Source organism: Carcharodon carcharias, chromosome 12, assembly GCF_017639515.1.
Source record: "Carcharodon carcharias isolate sCarCar2 chromosome 12, sCarCar2.pri, whole genome shotgun sequence".
Classification (NCBI taxonomy): domain Eukaryota; kingdom Metazoa; phylum Chordata; class Chondrichthyes; order Lamniformes; family Lamnidae; genus Carcharodon; species Carcharodon carcharias.
Window position 1 is genome coordinate 64,219,431 of NC_054478.1, and position 16,699 is coordinate 64,236,129.

Below are 16,699 nucleotides of genomic sequence, written 5' to 3' on the forward strand. Positions count from 1 at the left end.
TGGGCTTGCTTAGGTTCTGGTTTGCTTATTCAGAGGAAAATATCCTCTGAAATATTCAGAGGTGTAAAAACTGAAAACTTGACAAATCCAATAAATAATAATGAGCCATACTGCCTCAAAATATGTCAAACTCAATAAGAACTATCATTTTGAATCTGTTCCCACCCTGGTAATGAAAGCTACATATTTTAAAATAGCAGTTTCATTCATTTCAAATCAGAGCCAAAAACAATGCTAACTGCAATAGCATGTGAGAAAGGGGAAAAAAAAGAGAACGAGTGTGTGCATACACATGCAAAGAAAGAGAACGCAAGGGCAGGTACAGAGGGAGAGGTACACTTGTGCAAAGGGGATAGAGAATCAGGGCGAGTGGAGAGGCGATAAAAATGTTTGCAAATGGTGAAAGAGAGAGAGAGAGACTTTGCGAATGGCTAATAAGTAAAAAGGAGCTGAGGACAAACGAGGGAACTACCGATGACTGAGCAAGTTTATCTTGTGCACAGTCTAGGGAGGTCTTAGGTTTCAGCCCCAGTCTGTGTGGAGTCAACTCATCTCAGCTGAGGCACTGGTAGAGCACTTTGGCTTTGGTTACTGTGTTGGCTCTGGTGTGAGGCCAGCCACTGACTTCTGTTGGAAATGCATGTTTGACAATATAGGCTAAGGATAGATCAGATTTTGGCTATGATCTCTCCATGCTTGAGAAGCAAGTGAGAGAGAAAGTGAGTGAAACAGAAAGAGAGGAAGGGAGACTACTGAAATGTAAGGGTGATGGCTTCCTTCAAGTCATTTGAAAATAAAGAATTTTTTTACCTTACAGTGTCTTTCTCGCTCTAATGTTATTTTCAATTCATCTGGTGGCTCACATGTTGCTGGATGCTGTGCCTCATTTCTTCTCATTTTCAGCAAGTCACTCTCTTTAATCTGTGACCAAGTGTTCATAACCGGAGCTTCTCCAGGAACATTGCCTGCAAATAGTTCAGTACCAAAAAGGTTAACACAAAAATGAGGATCAGTTGTTGTTGTAAATCAATCAGTTGCCTGACATGAAACATCAATATTCTATGTCTATAAGTAGATGACATGTTCCTAATTCATGGGATTCAATCCCTCCCTCCCTTCATGTATGATGATGTTTTTTCGCCTTCTCCACAACAATCTTGGGTTTACAATACTTCCTCCACTAAGTGTATCCTATTCCCTTCAAAGATTAGTGGCAGCCTTCAGTCTTGTAAGATGATGGTTTGTGCTGTAGTGGTCAACTCTGTTAAGCGTTGCCTGGTGTAGTTCAGGAGCCCCACTCTGGCACGGCAGTCTCTACCGCTTTTGCTGTAGAGACAGACAGTGGGCTGAGAAGATGCATGATTCACCGGCCTCTGTTTTCTCTGGGCCCTCTTCTCATCCAGCTGAGATTTTTGTTTCTGCTGGCCTCTTCCAATGCCCTTCCAGATAGTCAGCCTCAAGAGGTCATGGCCATCAATGTCTGTCTCCCAGTTGTCAGTGTCAATATCTGCCATCTTCATATCTCGCTTGCAGGTATCCTTGTAGCTGAGGTATGGACACCCAGGAGATTGTGACGCAGTGGCCAATTCGCCATGTAAAAAGTCTATGGGTATATGGTCATCATCCAACTGATGAATGTAGCCAAACCAGTGCAGCCATCGTTGGCTTCACACTGAGTGTATGCTGATAAAATCAGCAAGTTCCAGGATCTCTGAGTTGGTGACCTTATCCTGCCAAGAGATGCCGAAGGCATGTCTGAAGCAGTGAGGATGGAAACTGCATAGCCTTTTCAGCTGCTGTCCAGGTCTCCCCACTGTAGAGGAGTGTGCTGAGAATGCAGACTTGTTTGACTTGGAGTTTGGTGTTCTCAGGTTGCTGTTGCTCCACACTCTTTTACACAGATTGGACATTAACAGCTGTAGCTTTTGCAAATCATGCGTTGATTACAGCTTCAAGTGACAGATTGCTGGTTATTGTGGAGCCAAGATATGTGAATGCTGTAAATGTTAATAGATAGCAGTACGGCAACGCTTAGGATCATGACATTTGTCTTCCTGATGCTGATGGTCAAATCAAACTCTTTACAGGCATGAGAGAGTCTGTCCATTTGCAACTGTAGGTGTTCCTCAGTTTGGAATGTTAGTATGGCATCGTGATGAGGACTTTGCCTACCTTTACCTTGGGTCACAGGCAAGCAAGGCTGAAAGGCTTCCTGTCAGTCCTGGTATGTAAGTAGACACCCTCGACAAATGACCCAAAGGCATATAACAGCAGCGCAGTGAAGAATATGCAAAAGAATGTTGATGCCAGAACATGGTCCTGTTTGACCCTACTGCAGCTCTCAAAGGGTTCTGATGTTGCCCTGTCATAGCTGACTTACCCATAATGTTGTCATAGAAAGAGGAGATCACACTAAGCAGCTTCAGTAGGAGGCCAATTGTTTCCAGCAGCTTAAATAAACTGCCTCTACTCACATGGCCAAATCCCTTGGTGAGATTGATGAAGGCATTATGCAGTGGTCTCCTTTGTTTAAAGCATTTTTCTTTCAGCTGCCAGACTGAGAAGATCATGTCAATTGCAGATCTTTCAGTTCTGAAACCACACTGGGATTCGGGATAGATGTGCTCAGCCAACATCTGCAGGGCAGCATGGGCAAATACCATTCCCCATGATGCTCAGTAGGGAAATGCCTGGACGGTTGTTGCAAATCGCTGTGGTTGTCCTTGTTCTTGTATAGGGTCACAATCTTTGTATCATTCATATCCTGAGGCACTGCGCCCTCCCTCCAGCAGAGGCAGATAAGTTTGTGCAGATGCTGCAGGAGCTCCAGTTTCCCAAGCTTGATCAATTCAGGTGGTGTGACATCAGCACCTGGAACTTTGCCCATAGCCAGCGAGTCAATAGCTTTGTTAAGCTCCTCCACTGTGGGTTCGATATTCAGCTCTGCCATGACAGGCAGGCTTTCTATGGTGTCTAGAGCTTCCTCAATGACAATATTCACTCTAGAGTACAACTCAAGGTCGTGTTTTACCCATCTTTCCAACCATTTATTGCAGTCAGTGATGACCTTGCCTGCCTTTGTTTTCAATGAAGCTTTTTTCTTTGCTGATGGACCTGTTGCCTTTTTTTGATCCCTTCATACATGCTCCTGACATTCCATGTCTCTAAGGGCATCTGGATATTTTGGCAGAGTTATAACCAGTAGTCAGTGGCACTAGCAGTCTGTTGGACTTTACGTCAAGCGACTTAGTGCATTGAGATTTTTCTCACCAGGATCTCCCTAGTAATTAATGAAAGTGGGACGCTTGGCTTCAATGACAGGTTCCATCACAGTGATATAAAAACAAAATACCGAGGATGCTGGAAATCTGAAATAAATACAGGAAGTGCTGGAAAAACCCAGCAGGTCTGGCAGCATCTGTGGAGAGAGGAAGAGTTAACGGTTTGAGTACAATATGACTCTTCTTTGGAACTGAAGAGAGATAGAAATGTGATGGATCTAATGCTATTAATGAAGGGAGGAGGGTCAGGAGAAACAAAAAGGGACAACAGGGCTAGATTAGCGGGCAGGAGAGATTAAATGGCAAAGATGTCATGGAACAAAAGGCAAAGGGCGTGATAATGGTTGTAGGAAAGAAACAAAGCAATGGTCCAGAGTGAGTGTTAATGGCATGGTTTATTCTGAAAGAAGGTGTTAATTATACAAAGCTCATGGTAGCAGCAGAGCTCAAGTAGTCTCTGTCCCTTCTCATTTATCTTTCCCAGGCCATGACGTCTGAGGCATGGGGACCATGCCTCATGGTCTGTGCCCACTTTTGCATTGAAGTTCCCCAGCAGGTAACGATGTTCTGACTTCACGATTCCGCTGATAGCAGTCAAGCTCCTCATCTTTTGCCTCTGTAGTGAAGCACAGCTTTGAAGCATAGATACCCATGAGCTTAACTGGCCCTGTTTGAGTTAGGAGACGAATGGAGAGAACATATTCGGAACCATTTGTTGGAGGAGGGGTTCTATCAGAGAGTAGCAAGTTTCTTATGGTGACGCTTATGCCTAGCTCATGTGTTTTCCTCTAAACTCTTCCCCTGTCAGATGAACATATGATGTATTTCCTTGTGATATGCTCTCAGCAAGCCTGGTCTCTTATAGGGATACTATGTCAGTGTTCCGCCTATCAAGTTCCATGTCGATCATAGTTGTCATGCGCATGTTATCAAACAAAGCTGCAAGTCATTTGCCAATCCTGTGCACATGGCCCTGACATCCCAGTTTACCAAAGAGTTGGCATCTTCCTTCTTTTTGTTTCATTTGTTTCCTTGGTGTGATGGGTTCTGTCCACTTGCTGATCAGAGATTGTAAGCTCCAAGCACCCACTGGAGTAGATGGATTGTGGTATGACCTTACTAATCGGGCAACTGTTCAACTTGAGGTAGGCAGTGGCTGATCGGTGGGACATGATGGTCCCTTCCACCGCAGACAGCCCGTAGCCCCCAATCTCTTCAACAATCCAGTTGGGATTATCACTCGTAACTGCTGTCTCATGTGTTGTGTTAATGCTCTGCAGTCAAACTGGAGTGTCTTCCCCGGGCAAAATTTATGGAGATTCTGGGCTGTCCAAATGTCATGATTCCTCCATGATTCACCCAGATTGAGTTCAAAGGAATGCAAAGCACTACATTTGGCATGGGCTTAGTTGCAGGGGTTGCCAGAAAGATGTCTTATTTACACATTAGTCTGCCTTTGGGCTCCACTCCAAATTTTTTGTCAGGGTTTATTCCCTTAATCTTCAACTCTACTGGGGTACCCACAAGGCAGTGGCGCAATTCGTCTATAGCTGGGAGTTTGGTTCATGAGTGCCAGGGCATGTCCACATGCCAGCGGGCCTGTGTACTGTATGTCTGGGGGCCAAACCTCCTCAGGAGTTCCTCTGAAGCTTTAGCCTGGGACCACAAGGGATGCAGATTTCACGAGTCACCACAAGGAGGCACGGCTGAGGACTTGCCAATGGAGAAGCTGTATACTGGCTTATACATTTGGCTCTTGTTTTGCATTGCTGCTGAAAATGAGAAGCAAACTAGCACACAAAAACAGAATATATGCTAACTCTCTTCACCCACACACTGGTTGCATCACATTGACCTGTTGGACACACAACAGAAAGTTGTGTTTCCCTGCATAAAGTTGGGGCATTCGGTCAACACCTCACGGATGGGTGGTCAACAGCAGATACAAATATATGTTCTACCATTCATTCACTGATAAAGCATACTGTCCTTCTCACTTTTATGTAAGACAGATGTTCTTGAGATCAAATGGCCTGTTGCGGTCACAATCTGCTGCTGGAGAAATATGAAACAGAATCTAAACCCTGACCCATGAAATACAAGCTTAACAATGCACAAACCATAAAAACCTGCAAAAGCATAAGGCTGAAGCAGGTAACTTCAGGACCTTAATAATGGGAATAACCTAAGCAAAAGGGTTTACAAATTTTGTTTTAAATTCATTCTTTCACAGAATGTGGACATCATTGGCTAGACCGGCATTTATTGCTCTAGCCCTATTGCCTTCGAGAAGTTGGTGGTGAGCCACCTTCTTGAACTGCTGCAGTCCATGTGGCATAAGTACACCCACAATGCTATTAGGAAGGTAGTTCCAGGACCCAGCGACAGTGAAGGAATGGTCATATAGTTCTAAGTCAGAATGGCATGTGTCTTGGAGGGGAACTTGCAGGTGGTGGTGTTCCCAAGGCACTGTGCAGGAGCATTACAAGCAAAATTTGACACCGAGTCACGTAAAGGGATATGAAGGTGGATGGCCAAAGTCTGATCAAAGGTAGGTTTTTAAGAAGGGTCTTAAAGGAGGAAAGAGGAATTCCAGAAATTGGGGTCGAGGTAGCTGAAGGCATGGCCACCAATGGTGAAATGATTAAAACTGGGAATACTCAAAAGTCTAGAATTAGAGAAGGAGATTACAGAGATAGGCAGGGGCAAAGCCATAGAGGGATTTGCAAACAAGAATGAAAATTTTAAAATGGAGACTTTGCTTACTTAGGAGACAATAAAGGCCAGAGAGCACATGGGTGATGGGTGAACGGACTGAAAGATATGGGCAGCAGAGTGTTAGATTACCTCAAATTTATGCAGTGAAGAATGTGGCTGTGATCTGGATTTTCTCTCAAACATGACTTCCAAATTCCTGGACTTTAAGACCTCATTTCTGTGCTGCACTCATTTTACTGCATCATAAGACTAAGCTTGTGTCTCTGTTATGCTGCACTTAATTATATTTTGAAGTAGCTATGACCACCATACAGCCCTTCCCCATCATTGCTGTGCATGAGGGACATGAATTCCCAGCTGAGGTAGGTCTAGCCACTGATTACATTGTTTTATTAGCTTCAACGACAGACTGTTCCAGCATTCTCGGCTAGCTCACCCCCGTAGAGCATGTGACTCTTAACCTCAGGGTCGTGGGTTCGAGCCCCAAGCTGGGTGCTGTATAAAAATCTGAATAAGCGTCGTACAGACTGAGAACATTGACTCTGTTTGGGCTTGGCCTAAATAGCTAAGTGGTTATGGTACTGGGTTTGTAACCCCAAGATCAAGAGTTCAAATCTCACAATAGTAAACTATGAAACAATGTAACTTCATCTGAAACAGATGGAAACGGGTTTGTACTCGAAAGATTTACTGACCAGTTTATTAAAACACTTGGCCTAAATAGACAAGTGGTTATGGTACTGGGTTTGTAACCCCAAGATCAGGAGTTCAAATCTCACAATGGCAAACTATGAAACAATGTAACTTCATCTGAAACAGATGGAAACAGGTTTACTCAAAAGAGTATCAGGAGTTCAAATCTCACAATGGCAAACTATGAAACAATGCAACTTCATCTGAATAGGAACAGATGGAAACGTGTTTGTACTCGAAAGAGTTACATACATTCACAGGATTAGAATTTGATTTTGCTTGGCCTAAATAGCCAAGTGGTTATGGTACTGACTTTGTAAGCCCAAGATCAAGAGTTCAAATCTCACAATGGCAAACTATGAAACAATGTAACAGATGAAAACGGGTTTGTACTCGAAAGAGTTACATTCCATCTGAGGAAAAGGATAAAGGGTTCTGTCCAGCTTATCCTGCCATAAATATATTTAAACTGGCAGGAACTGGAGACGAAAGCCACCGCTCGCCTGCGGCGCTGGACAGGACTGCTCCGAGTGCTATCTTACCGAGGTCGAGTTCTGGTCATAAACCAGCTGATCGCCGCCATGTTGTGGTATCGGCTGGTCACTTTGACCCCTCCCCCGGACTTTGTTACAAGAATCCAGAGATTGTTAGTCGACTTCTTCTGGGACAAAAGATTGCACTGGGTCGCTGCCGAGGTTCTGAGTCTCCCGCTTAGGGAGGGTGGTCAGGCGCTAGTGTGCCTACGCACACAGGTGGCGACTTTCCGCCTTCAGACCCTGCAGCGATACCTCTACGTCGAGCCTCCTCCTAGATGGTGTGCCCTGACGACGTATCTTTTCTGTCAGGTGCACGGCCTGAATTATGACGTGCAGCTCCTGTTTATAGAACAGCTGGGCCTCGGTGGCTCCTTGCAGGCGTTGCCCGTCTTTTACCAGGACCTGATCAAAGTCTGGAAAGTGGTCGCCTCGCGACGCAGCTCTCCCCCGTCAGGAGTAGCGGCTATCGTCAGAGAGCCGCTGCTCAGGAATCCACCCCTCCGTCCTTTTCAGTGGTTGGCGGAGAGGAGGGCTGTGGCCGCAGGGGTGACCAGGATCGGGGACGTGCTGGGTGGCGGAGGACTGGGCTGGATTCTCCCACAGGAGTTGGCGCGACGTGCATCTGTGAGTGTCCAGGTCGCAGCCGATGCCATCCAAGACCTGAGAACGGTCGTGCTCGGACCCGACGTTATTTTGGGTCTTGAGGTGGCCCAGGTGCGCGGTGGTCTTCCGTCTGAACGTTCCCCTGTTCGGACAGAATTCCACATTGGCCCCAAGTCCCGAACCCTCCCTCGGGTGCTGGTGCCCCGCAATATGAGCCGCCTCGGGGACATGCCCTCCGTGCCTTTTGGCACGGCAAAGAGGGGCTTTTTGTACGGACTGCTGCTGCACACCTTCCATTTCCTCACCCTTGTCCGTCGCCCGGACACGCCCTGGCGTGCCTTGTTGCCGTCCGGCGGCGGAGGCCCCCGATGGGAGGCCCTTTACGGAGGTGTCCTCCCCCTTTCTATCGGGGACCTGGGTTGGAGGGTGTTGCATGCAGCAGTCCCCTATAATAAGAGGATGCATAGGTTCACGGACTCTCAGGACACGTGCCCTTTTTGCGGTCTTGTGGAGTCCGTGGACCATGTATACATAGGGTGTTGTAGGCTGCACTCCCTTTTTAGTTACTTGAAAAACCTTTTATTGATGTTTTGTTTGCACTTCAGCCCCATGCTCCTGATCTATGGGCACCCGGTGCGGAAGGGGGTCGGGAAGGAGGAGGACCTCCTCGTGAACCTGCTCCTGGGCCTGGCCAAGTTGGCCATTAACAGGTCCAGGCAGCGGGCGATCGACGGGGGAGTCCCGCCCGATTGTTTGTCCCTCTTCCGCGGCTACGTTCGCTGCCGGATGTCCCTGGAGAGGGAGCATGCGGTGTCTGCTGACACTCTCGAGGCCTTCCGTGCTCGGTGGGCACCGCGGGGACTGGGGTGTTTTGTTGACCCCTTTAATCACATTTTGATTTAAAGTTTGTAAGGTTCCTTTAAACTTTGTCCTTGGTTTTACAACTGACCTGAATTAGGGGCTGTGCCTGATTTATCCCAATTTTGTTGATTTGGTTTTCATTTAAAAGATTATCAACAGTTCAAATCTCACAATGGCAAACTATGAAACAGTGTAACTTCATCTGAAAAACAGATGGAAATGTGTTTGTACTCGAAAGAGTTACAGACTGTTCCAGCATTCTCGGCCAGCTCACCCCGTAGAGCATGTGACTCTTAACCTCAGGGTCGTGGGTTCGAGCCCCAAGCTGGGTGCTGTTTAAAAATCTGAATAAGCGTCGTACAGACTGAGAACATTGACTCTGTTTGGGCTTGGCCTAAATGGCCAAGTGGTTATGGTACTGGGTTTGTAACCCCAAGATCAAGAGTTCAAATCTCACAATGGCAAACTATGAAACAATGTAACTTCATCTGAAACAGATGGAAATGGGTTTGTACTCGAAAGAGTTACATCTTTTTAAGGGCTTATCCGTGCTCGGTGGGCACCACGGGGACTGGGGTGTTTTGTTGACCCCTTTAATCACATTTTGATTTAAAGGTAATAGCTACACCTAGCTCCAAATTTGGAGAACAGTTTGTTGATGCTCCATACTGACTCCACCCTACTTTTGTCAATATTATCTCACTAAGGGATTTCAACTCTGTACTCCCTTCCCAATGTATCTTATCAATTTCTAATTATTAGTTTTTTGTGCATCCAAATAAGTGCTCCAAAATTAATTTGTAAGGTTCCTTTAAATTTTTGTCCTTCGTTTTACAGCTGACCTGAATTAGGGGCTGTGCCTGATTTATCCCAATTTTGTTGATTTGGTTTAATTGTTTTCATTTAGAAGATTATCAAGAGTTCAAATCTCACACTGACAAACTATGAAACAATGTAACTTCATCTGAAACAGATGGAAACGGGTTTGTCCTCGAAAGAGTTACAAGGTTGAAAACTGCTTGGCCTAAATAGCCAAGTGGTTATGGTACTGGGTTTGGAACCCCAAGATCAAGAGTTCAAATCTCACAATGGCAAACCATGAAACAATGTAACTTCATCTGAAACGGGTTTGTCCTCGAAAGAGTTACAGACTGTTCCATGCTTGGCCTAAATAGCCAAGTGGTTATGGTACTGGGTTTGTAAACCCAAGATCAAGAGTTCAATCTCACAATGGCAAACTATGAAACAATATAACTTCATCTGAAACAGATGGAAACGGGTTTGTACTCGAAAGAGTTACAGACTGTTCCATAGCAGAAACTCACTCCCCCTAGGCTGAAGTCCAAAGCTCTGCTGCTTCTGAATTTTATGGTGACCTTCAACATCCCCACCATCTTCCTGTTCTGTAACCTATTTTGTGCATCTCCTGGATCTTCATTTGGTGCGTCCTCCAATATACTACCCTTAAAAAGCTTCTGAATTTCACTAGCTACACCTAGCTCCAAATTTGGAGAACAGTTTGTTGATGCTCCATACTGACTCCACCCTACTTTTGTCAATATTATCTCACTAAGGGATTTCAACTCTGTACTCCCTTCCCAATGTATCTTATCAATTTCTAATTATTAGTTTTTTGTGCATCCAAATAAGTGCTCCAAAATTAATTTTTTGGAAGAGTTGTTCTGTGCACCTGCCATATGCAAGGGAGCGACATCCATATGATTCCTGTTGAACACAACACCCTTAAGTTTCTTATTTTACCTGTTATTCCAGTACCTTAGAAAATTATTTACTAAGTATAGTGTTTAAATTGAAAAGGCAACTAAGGGGAAAACATTCAATCCAATATTCAAATCCTCAATAAATAGTTATATGGTTCCAGTAGTGAGGGACTTCAGTTACAAGGATAGGTTACAGAGGGTTGGGGCTGTTTTCCTTAGAGAAGGTTGAGGAGAGGTATTGATGGATGTATTTAAAATCATGAAAGGTCTGGATAGAGTTTTTTTAAATTCGTTCATGAGTTGTGGAAGAAACTATTCCTGTTGGTGGAAGTATCAAGTACCAAAGGGCACCAATTTAAGTTGAATGGCAAAAAAACTAGAAGGGTACCGAGGAAGAAATTTTTTATGCAGCAAGCGGTTATGATCTGAAGCGGATTGCTCAGGCATGGTGGAGGTAGATTTAATTGTGGCTTTCAAAAGGGTATTGGATAATTATCTGAATTGAAAAAAACTGCAAGGCTATGGTGAAGAGGAAGGAGAGTGGGACTAGCTACGTTGCTCTTGAAGATAGCCACATTGCCATGATGGGCCAAATCACCACCTTCTGCGCTGGAACCAATCTATGATTCTAACTCCAACCAGTGATGTCTAAATAAATGGCTGCAGTTCTTGCTGATGAGTAAATAAATAAATGTTAGTATTCCTCCAGCATGTCCCCCCAGCCCCATCAAAAATTCAATTCTGTCATAATGTCTCCAAGCCAGTAAACTAGGTGAAACATTCAAGCAGGATATGCAATACAGTAGATTTCATTCAATAGAAAACTGGACACTCTTGCCCTGATATTTGCAGGGAGAAGTCGCAGTGGTCCTGTTAAAGTTAACAAAGAGCTTAGATCATGGGAGGGTGGGAGAAGGGAGAAACAGGTTTGCTTGATGGACCAAGAAAGTTGAGGCAGTTCTCCTGTTCTTCCTGGCCCATAAGCAGTGCTAGAAAGGCAATTATCTATGGGATCTAGCCTTTCCCACCTCCCTCCACTGCCAGGTTTCCCCAGCCCTGGGAAACCCAGCACACCAGCATTACATCTAAAAGTCTGCTAAAATTTGAAGCACACTGCTTTATTAAAATATTTAAATCATGGGTCTGCCTCTGGAAAGCAGGATAGTTGCCCGCCAGCCCCACAACCCCCCTCCCCCCCCCCAAACCTGCCTCAGTTGGAACTGCAAATGGTTGTGCTGAAAGTGACTTTCTGGTCTTTAAAATTTTAACCAACCCCAGTCAGACCCTACAACACAGCAATTAGCTATAAGGTGAAATTTGCCTCAAGATTTTGATAATAGAATAAAAATAACTGGAGGAAAAAAAATGTTCCATCACATAGAAGCAACTTTATCAAAAGGCAACATACACAAGGTGAAAGCAATTTGCCCAAGAATCCAAAGCTGGCAGATGGCATCTCAGTGAAGCAATATTTGTTATTCTCAAAATTGGAAATACAATGAAGGTAGTAGTATTCCATTCCATCTGCTTCCCAATTATGGAAGCAAAAGTTAAACTGGAAATTGTGCCAAAAGCTGTAAAAGGAGTTTGAACAAGACCTGTTACTGTTAGTAATACCAAACAAAAAAAGTTTTTTTGACACAGACAGTGAGAGGGAAACAAAGAAGGAAAATGAAAAAAAACATAAGCATCGATTAAAAACATGAATATTGAAGGAAAATACAGTTGAAAAACACAATGAAAAAGCGAGGTTGAGTAAAAGACCAAAACAACATCACAGCATAATGTTGCAAAGAACAATGCTCAACTGGGGTCATTGCTCAAAAAGTCAAATGTGTTGATGAGCATGCCTAATGAGTTACCTAAACAATGAAGAGGAGAAAAAAGGAGAGAATATTTTTCTCTTTACTTGGCAGACATGGCTTACCTCTGGGGGTGGTAGAGGCAGACTGTAATTGCAATTTTACTATGGTTTGTTTTTTTGTTGCCAGTTCTTGCTCCAAGGCAGAAATCTGTATTCGAGCAGAAATAAAATGTATGCTGTATTAAACAAAGGCAATTATTTACAATATATAGAAAAACTCTTGAAGAGCAGAAAAATCAGAACCACAAATATGTACAGGCTATTAAGTGAACTTAGCACAAAACCAAACTAAGCTTCAGCCTGAGCAGCATTTAACCTTGGAATAAACTCATCCAAAGATTACTTCGCAATTAGATTTCATCATGGGCACAGTAGCATAATGGAGTTACTGGTGTACTAATCCAGAGGCCTGAACAAGCAATCCGGACAATGTGAGCTTAAACACGAGCATGGCAGTTTGTGAATTTGAATTTAGTTTTAAAAATATATCTGGAATAAAGAGCTGGTATTCGTAGAATTATACATGAAGCTGTGGGATTTTTTTGGTGGGGAGGAAAAGAGTCCTGTTTGTTGGTACTCAGCTCATTTTACATGTCGTCACCAATGTTTCAAGTGGCCTAGCACGTCACTGAGTTGCATCATCCCAGTTTTAAGGCAATTAATGATTAGTAATAAATGACAGTCTTGCCAGCAACACCCACTGAGAATGAATTAAGAAAAAGCCTTAAACTTTTAGGTACACAGCCTTACAGCTACATATTAAAGGTTCACTAATGTCCTTTAGGGAAGGAAATCTGCTGTCCTTACCTGGTCTGGCCTACATATGACTCCAGACCCACAGCAACGTGGTTGACTTTTAACTGCCTCCCGAGCAAGGGCAGTTAGGGATGGGCAATAAATGCTGGCCCAGCCAGGGATGCCCACATCCCATAAATGAATAAAAAAAATATGTATTATGCTTTACATGATGTATTGATTCTGTCCTATAAAAACTACACATCCTCTGGCTTGAACATTGCAAGTAGTAATTATTGAAAATGTTAAAGTTTTTGCACAGAGTACAAACTTTGTTCAATACTTTTCCTGTCGCAATTGTCCATAATGCTACTTTCCTTCATGTTTTTTTTCTGTCAAATATGATCTTGCCCAATGATTTTATTCACCTTTGCTCAAACCCTTCAACTTCCACGTACAAGCTTTGTGATGCTATGGTAACAGCACCATTTTGCCAGAGGTTGGCTCCATGTCAGCCTCTTGATCCCTGTAACAGTGCTTGCTATCAAAGGGCTTCAAGTTTCTTAAAAACTTGAAACGTTTTCGAAATGCAGAACTTTTAACCTTTATTTTAAAAAAATCAAGACATTTAAAAGCCACTTTCTGTTCACAGCAGTAACCCAGCTCATGCAACATCAGGTATGGGTTTCTGAAGCTACTGTGAGAAACCACACTACCCACCTGTACCAGCCTAGATTCCCAAACTACAATGGACACTGCATCATCTACTGCTACCTAGAATTTCACACTCCCAACAGTCACTCCAACACATTCCAGCATCTGAACCACATACCCCAACCAACCACTGTATGCCTTCCTACTATTGTACTCCATCAAGGATCTTGCAATCCATCAGATGCTGCATCCATTTCCTGACATGTGGTTCTTGAACCTCATTGTCAATTGCAAGCCCTCCACACAGGGGAGTGAGGAAGAGGAAAGGATTCAGGAATTGAGTGAATAATTGAAAGGAAGAAGAGAAGAAATAGGGGGAGCAAGTGGCAAGTGGTGCTGTCATGCCCAGTGAAGGCACGTCCTGCTCATAACTTCAAAAAGGGACTGTGTTCCTAGGGAATTTTCTGGGACTGTCTTTTACTTTTGAAAATTGACACTGCAGGGTTGCAAAAGATGGCTGCTGAGGGGGTCATGTGACTCAGTCCATGGATTCCATAAAACACTGCCACACTGTTGACAGGACAAAGGAACATTCCAGAATAAAAGAAGTAAGAATATCCATATCCTGAAACCATCCTAACTGCCTTCCTGACTTGAATGGGTCATTCGGAGACCAAGACAATGATTGTCCCAAACCCCAAGGTGGGTGTCAGCTACAACCTGGGTGTTTGTTTGCAAACTAACTAAAATCAAACACCATATTTGGAACAGAGCTGTGAAGGATCACATGGTAGGTAGCCATGTTGGTCACCCTTGAAAAAAATGGCTTTTAATTACTTCAAAGGAGATTGGGAGAAATCAGATCTCTTCCTTATTCTATTCCCCTCTCCACTCCCTTTCAATCTGTTGCATTTTTTAGAGAAATTTGCTTAACTTTTAGGTTTTTTAATATCAAATTAGAGCAAAACAATACATCAGTTGTGTGCCTCTTTCTCTCTCTCTCATTTATGCACAAAGTAATAATGAGCAATTAAATTTTGTCAAAAAAAACACAGGTAAAATAATTAATTGGCTTCAAGCTTTTTGGAAAGCCAAACTAACATACTTTCTTGTCTGCTTAACAGACTTTCTGAAGTTCAAAGAACACAAAACAAAAGCTGCATCAGCAGGTGTTAAATCAGAAGACTTTAACACACCCCCCCAACACCTTGCACACACTCCCTATCCCCAGAGAAAATCTTGCACCAGTTTAGCTGAATGAACGAATACATTCTGCAAAGTTAAGAACACTACACATGTTCAGAATGATGACTTATGGTTAAAATATTCAAGTCCATATCTAGACTTTTGGGAGAGGCAGTGTCCTTCAAAATAGAAGGTATTAAAAAATGCAAGAAGAGTATTTAGAAATATTTTACATAATTTAGTTGTTATTGTAATTTTTAATTGATTTAAATTCTTGTTTGGGGCATTAAATGCTTCATCGGCTTAACATTTGCCATAGGGAAGATGTTGGAAGCTATTATTAAAGACGTTATAACAGGGCACTTAGATAAATTCAGGCAAAGTCAACATGGCTTTGAGGGAAATCATGTTTAACCAATTTATTGGAGAGCTTTGAAGAAGTAATAGGTGCTGTGGAAAAAGGGAAACTGGTGGATGTGCTGTACTTGGATTTGCAGAAGGCATTTTATAAAGTGCCACATCAAAGGTTACTGCAGAAAATAAAAGCTCGTGGTGTAGGGGGTAATGTATTGCCATGGGTAGAAGATTGGCTAGCTACAGAGAGTAGGCATAAATAGCTCATTTTCTGGTGCAGGATGTGATGACTGCCATAGGGATCAGTGTTGGGCCTCAACTCCTTACAATTTATATAAATGACTTGGATGAAGGGACTGATGGTATGGTTGCTAAACTTGCTGATGACACAAAGGTAGGTCAGAAAGTGAGTTGTGAAGAGGAGGCAAGGAGGCTATAAAAGAACATAGGGAATATAGTGGGCAAAAGAATATAGTGTGCAAAGATCTGGCAAGTGGAGTATAATGTAGGAAAATGTGAGATTGTCCATTTTGGCAGGACAAATAAAAAAGGCATATTATCTAAACAGTGAGAGATGGCAGAGCTCTGAGATGCAGCGGGATCTGGGTGTCCTAGTGTATGAATTGCAAAATGTTAGTATATAGGTGAAGCAAGTAATTAGCAAAGCTAATAGAATGTTATCGTCTATTGCAAGGGGAATTGAATACAGGAGTAGGGAGGTTATGCTTCAATTTCACAGGGCATTGGTGAGACCACATCTGGTGTACAGTATTGGTCTCCTTATTCAAGGCTTATTCATTGGTCTCCTTATTCATCGACCAGAAACTGAACTAGACTAGCCATATAAATATTGTGGTTACAAGAAGTGGTCAGGGGCTAGGAATCCTGCAACAAGTAACTCACCTCCTGACTCCCCAAAGCCTGTCCACCATCTACAACGCACAAGTCAGGAGTGTGATGGAATACTCCCCACTTGCCTGGATGAATGCAGCTCCAACAACACTCAAGAAGCTTGACATCGGCCAGGACAAAGCAGCCCACTTGATTAGCACCACATTCACAAACATTCACTCCCTCCACCACCAACGCATAGTGGCAGCAGTGTGTACCATCTACAAGATGCACTGCAGGAATTCACCAGGGCTCCTTAAATAGCACCTTCCAAACCCATACACTACCACCTAGAAGGACAAGGGCAGCAGATCGATGGGAACAACCACCTAGGAGTTCCCCTCCAAGTCACTCGTCATCCTGACTTGGAAATATATCGTCGTTCCTTCACTGTCGCTGGGCCAAAATCCTGGAACTCCCTTCCTAACAGCACTGTGGGTGTACCTACACCATATGCACTGCAGCGGTTCAAGACGGCAGCTCACCATCATCTTCTCAAGGGCAACTTGGGATGGGCAATAAATGGCTGGCCCAGTCATCGAAGCCCATGTCCCGCGAATGAATTAAAAAAAATGTAAATTCATTAGGAGCAGCTCAGAGAAG

At 43.6% G+C, this 16,699-nt stretch overlaps 1 protein-coding gene across 8 annotated transcripts in view; it reads right to left on the reverse strand.

The window, feature by feature from the left end:
* Positions 1 to 16,699, reverse strand: part of zgc:113184 (uncharacterized protein LOC553745 homolog) — an 83,585-nt gene that overhangs the window by 45,794 nt on the left and 21,092 nt on the right. For 4 of the 8 annotated variants that reach the window (XM_041201831.1, XM_041201832.1, XM_041201833.1 and 1 more), the window contains 2 exons: positions 12,341 to 12,425; positions 811 to 965 (listed from right to left, as the gene is read on the reverse strand). In XM_041201831.1, coding sequence (XP_041057765.1) covers positions 811 to 965; positions 12,341 to 12,425 — 240 coding nt within the window. The remainder of the gene's footprint in view (positions 1 to 810; positions 966 to 12,340; positions 12,426 to 16,699) is intronic. The other 4 variants (XM_041201838.1, XM_041201834.1, XM_041201837.1 and 1 more) reach the window with 1 other exon arrangement.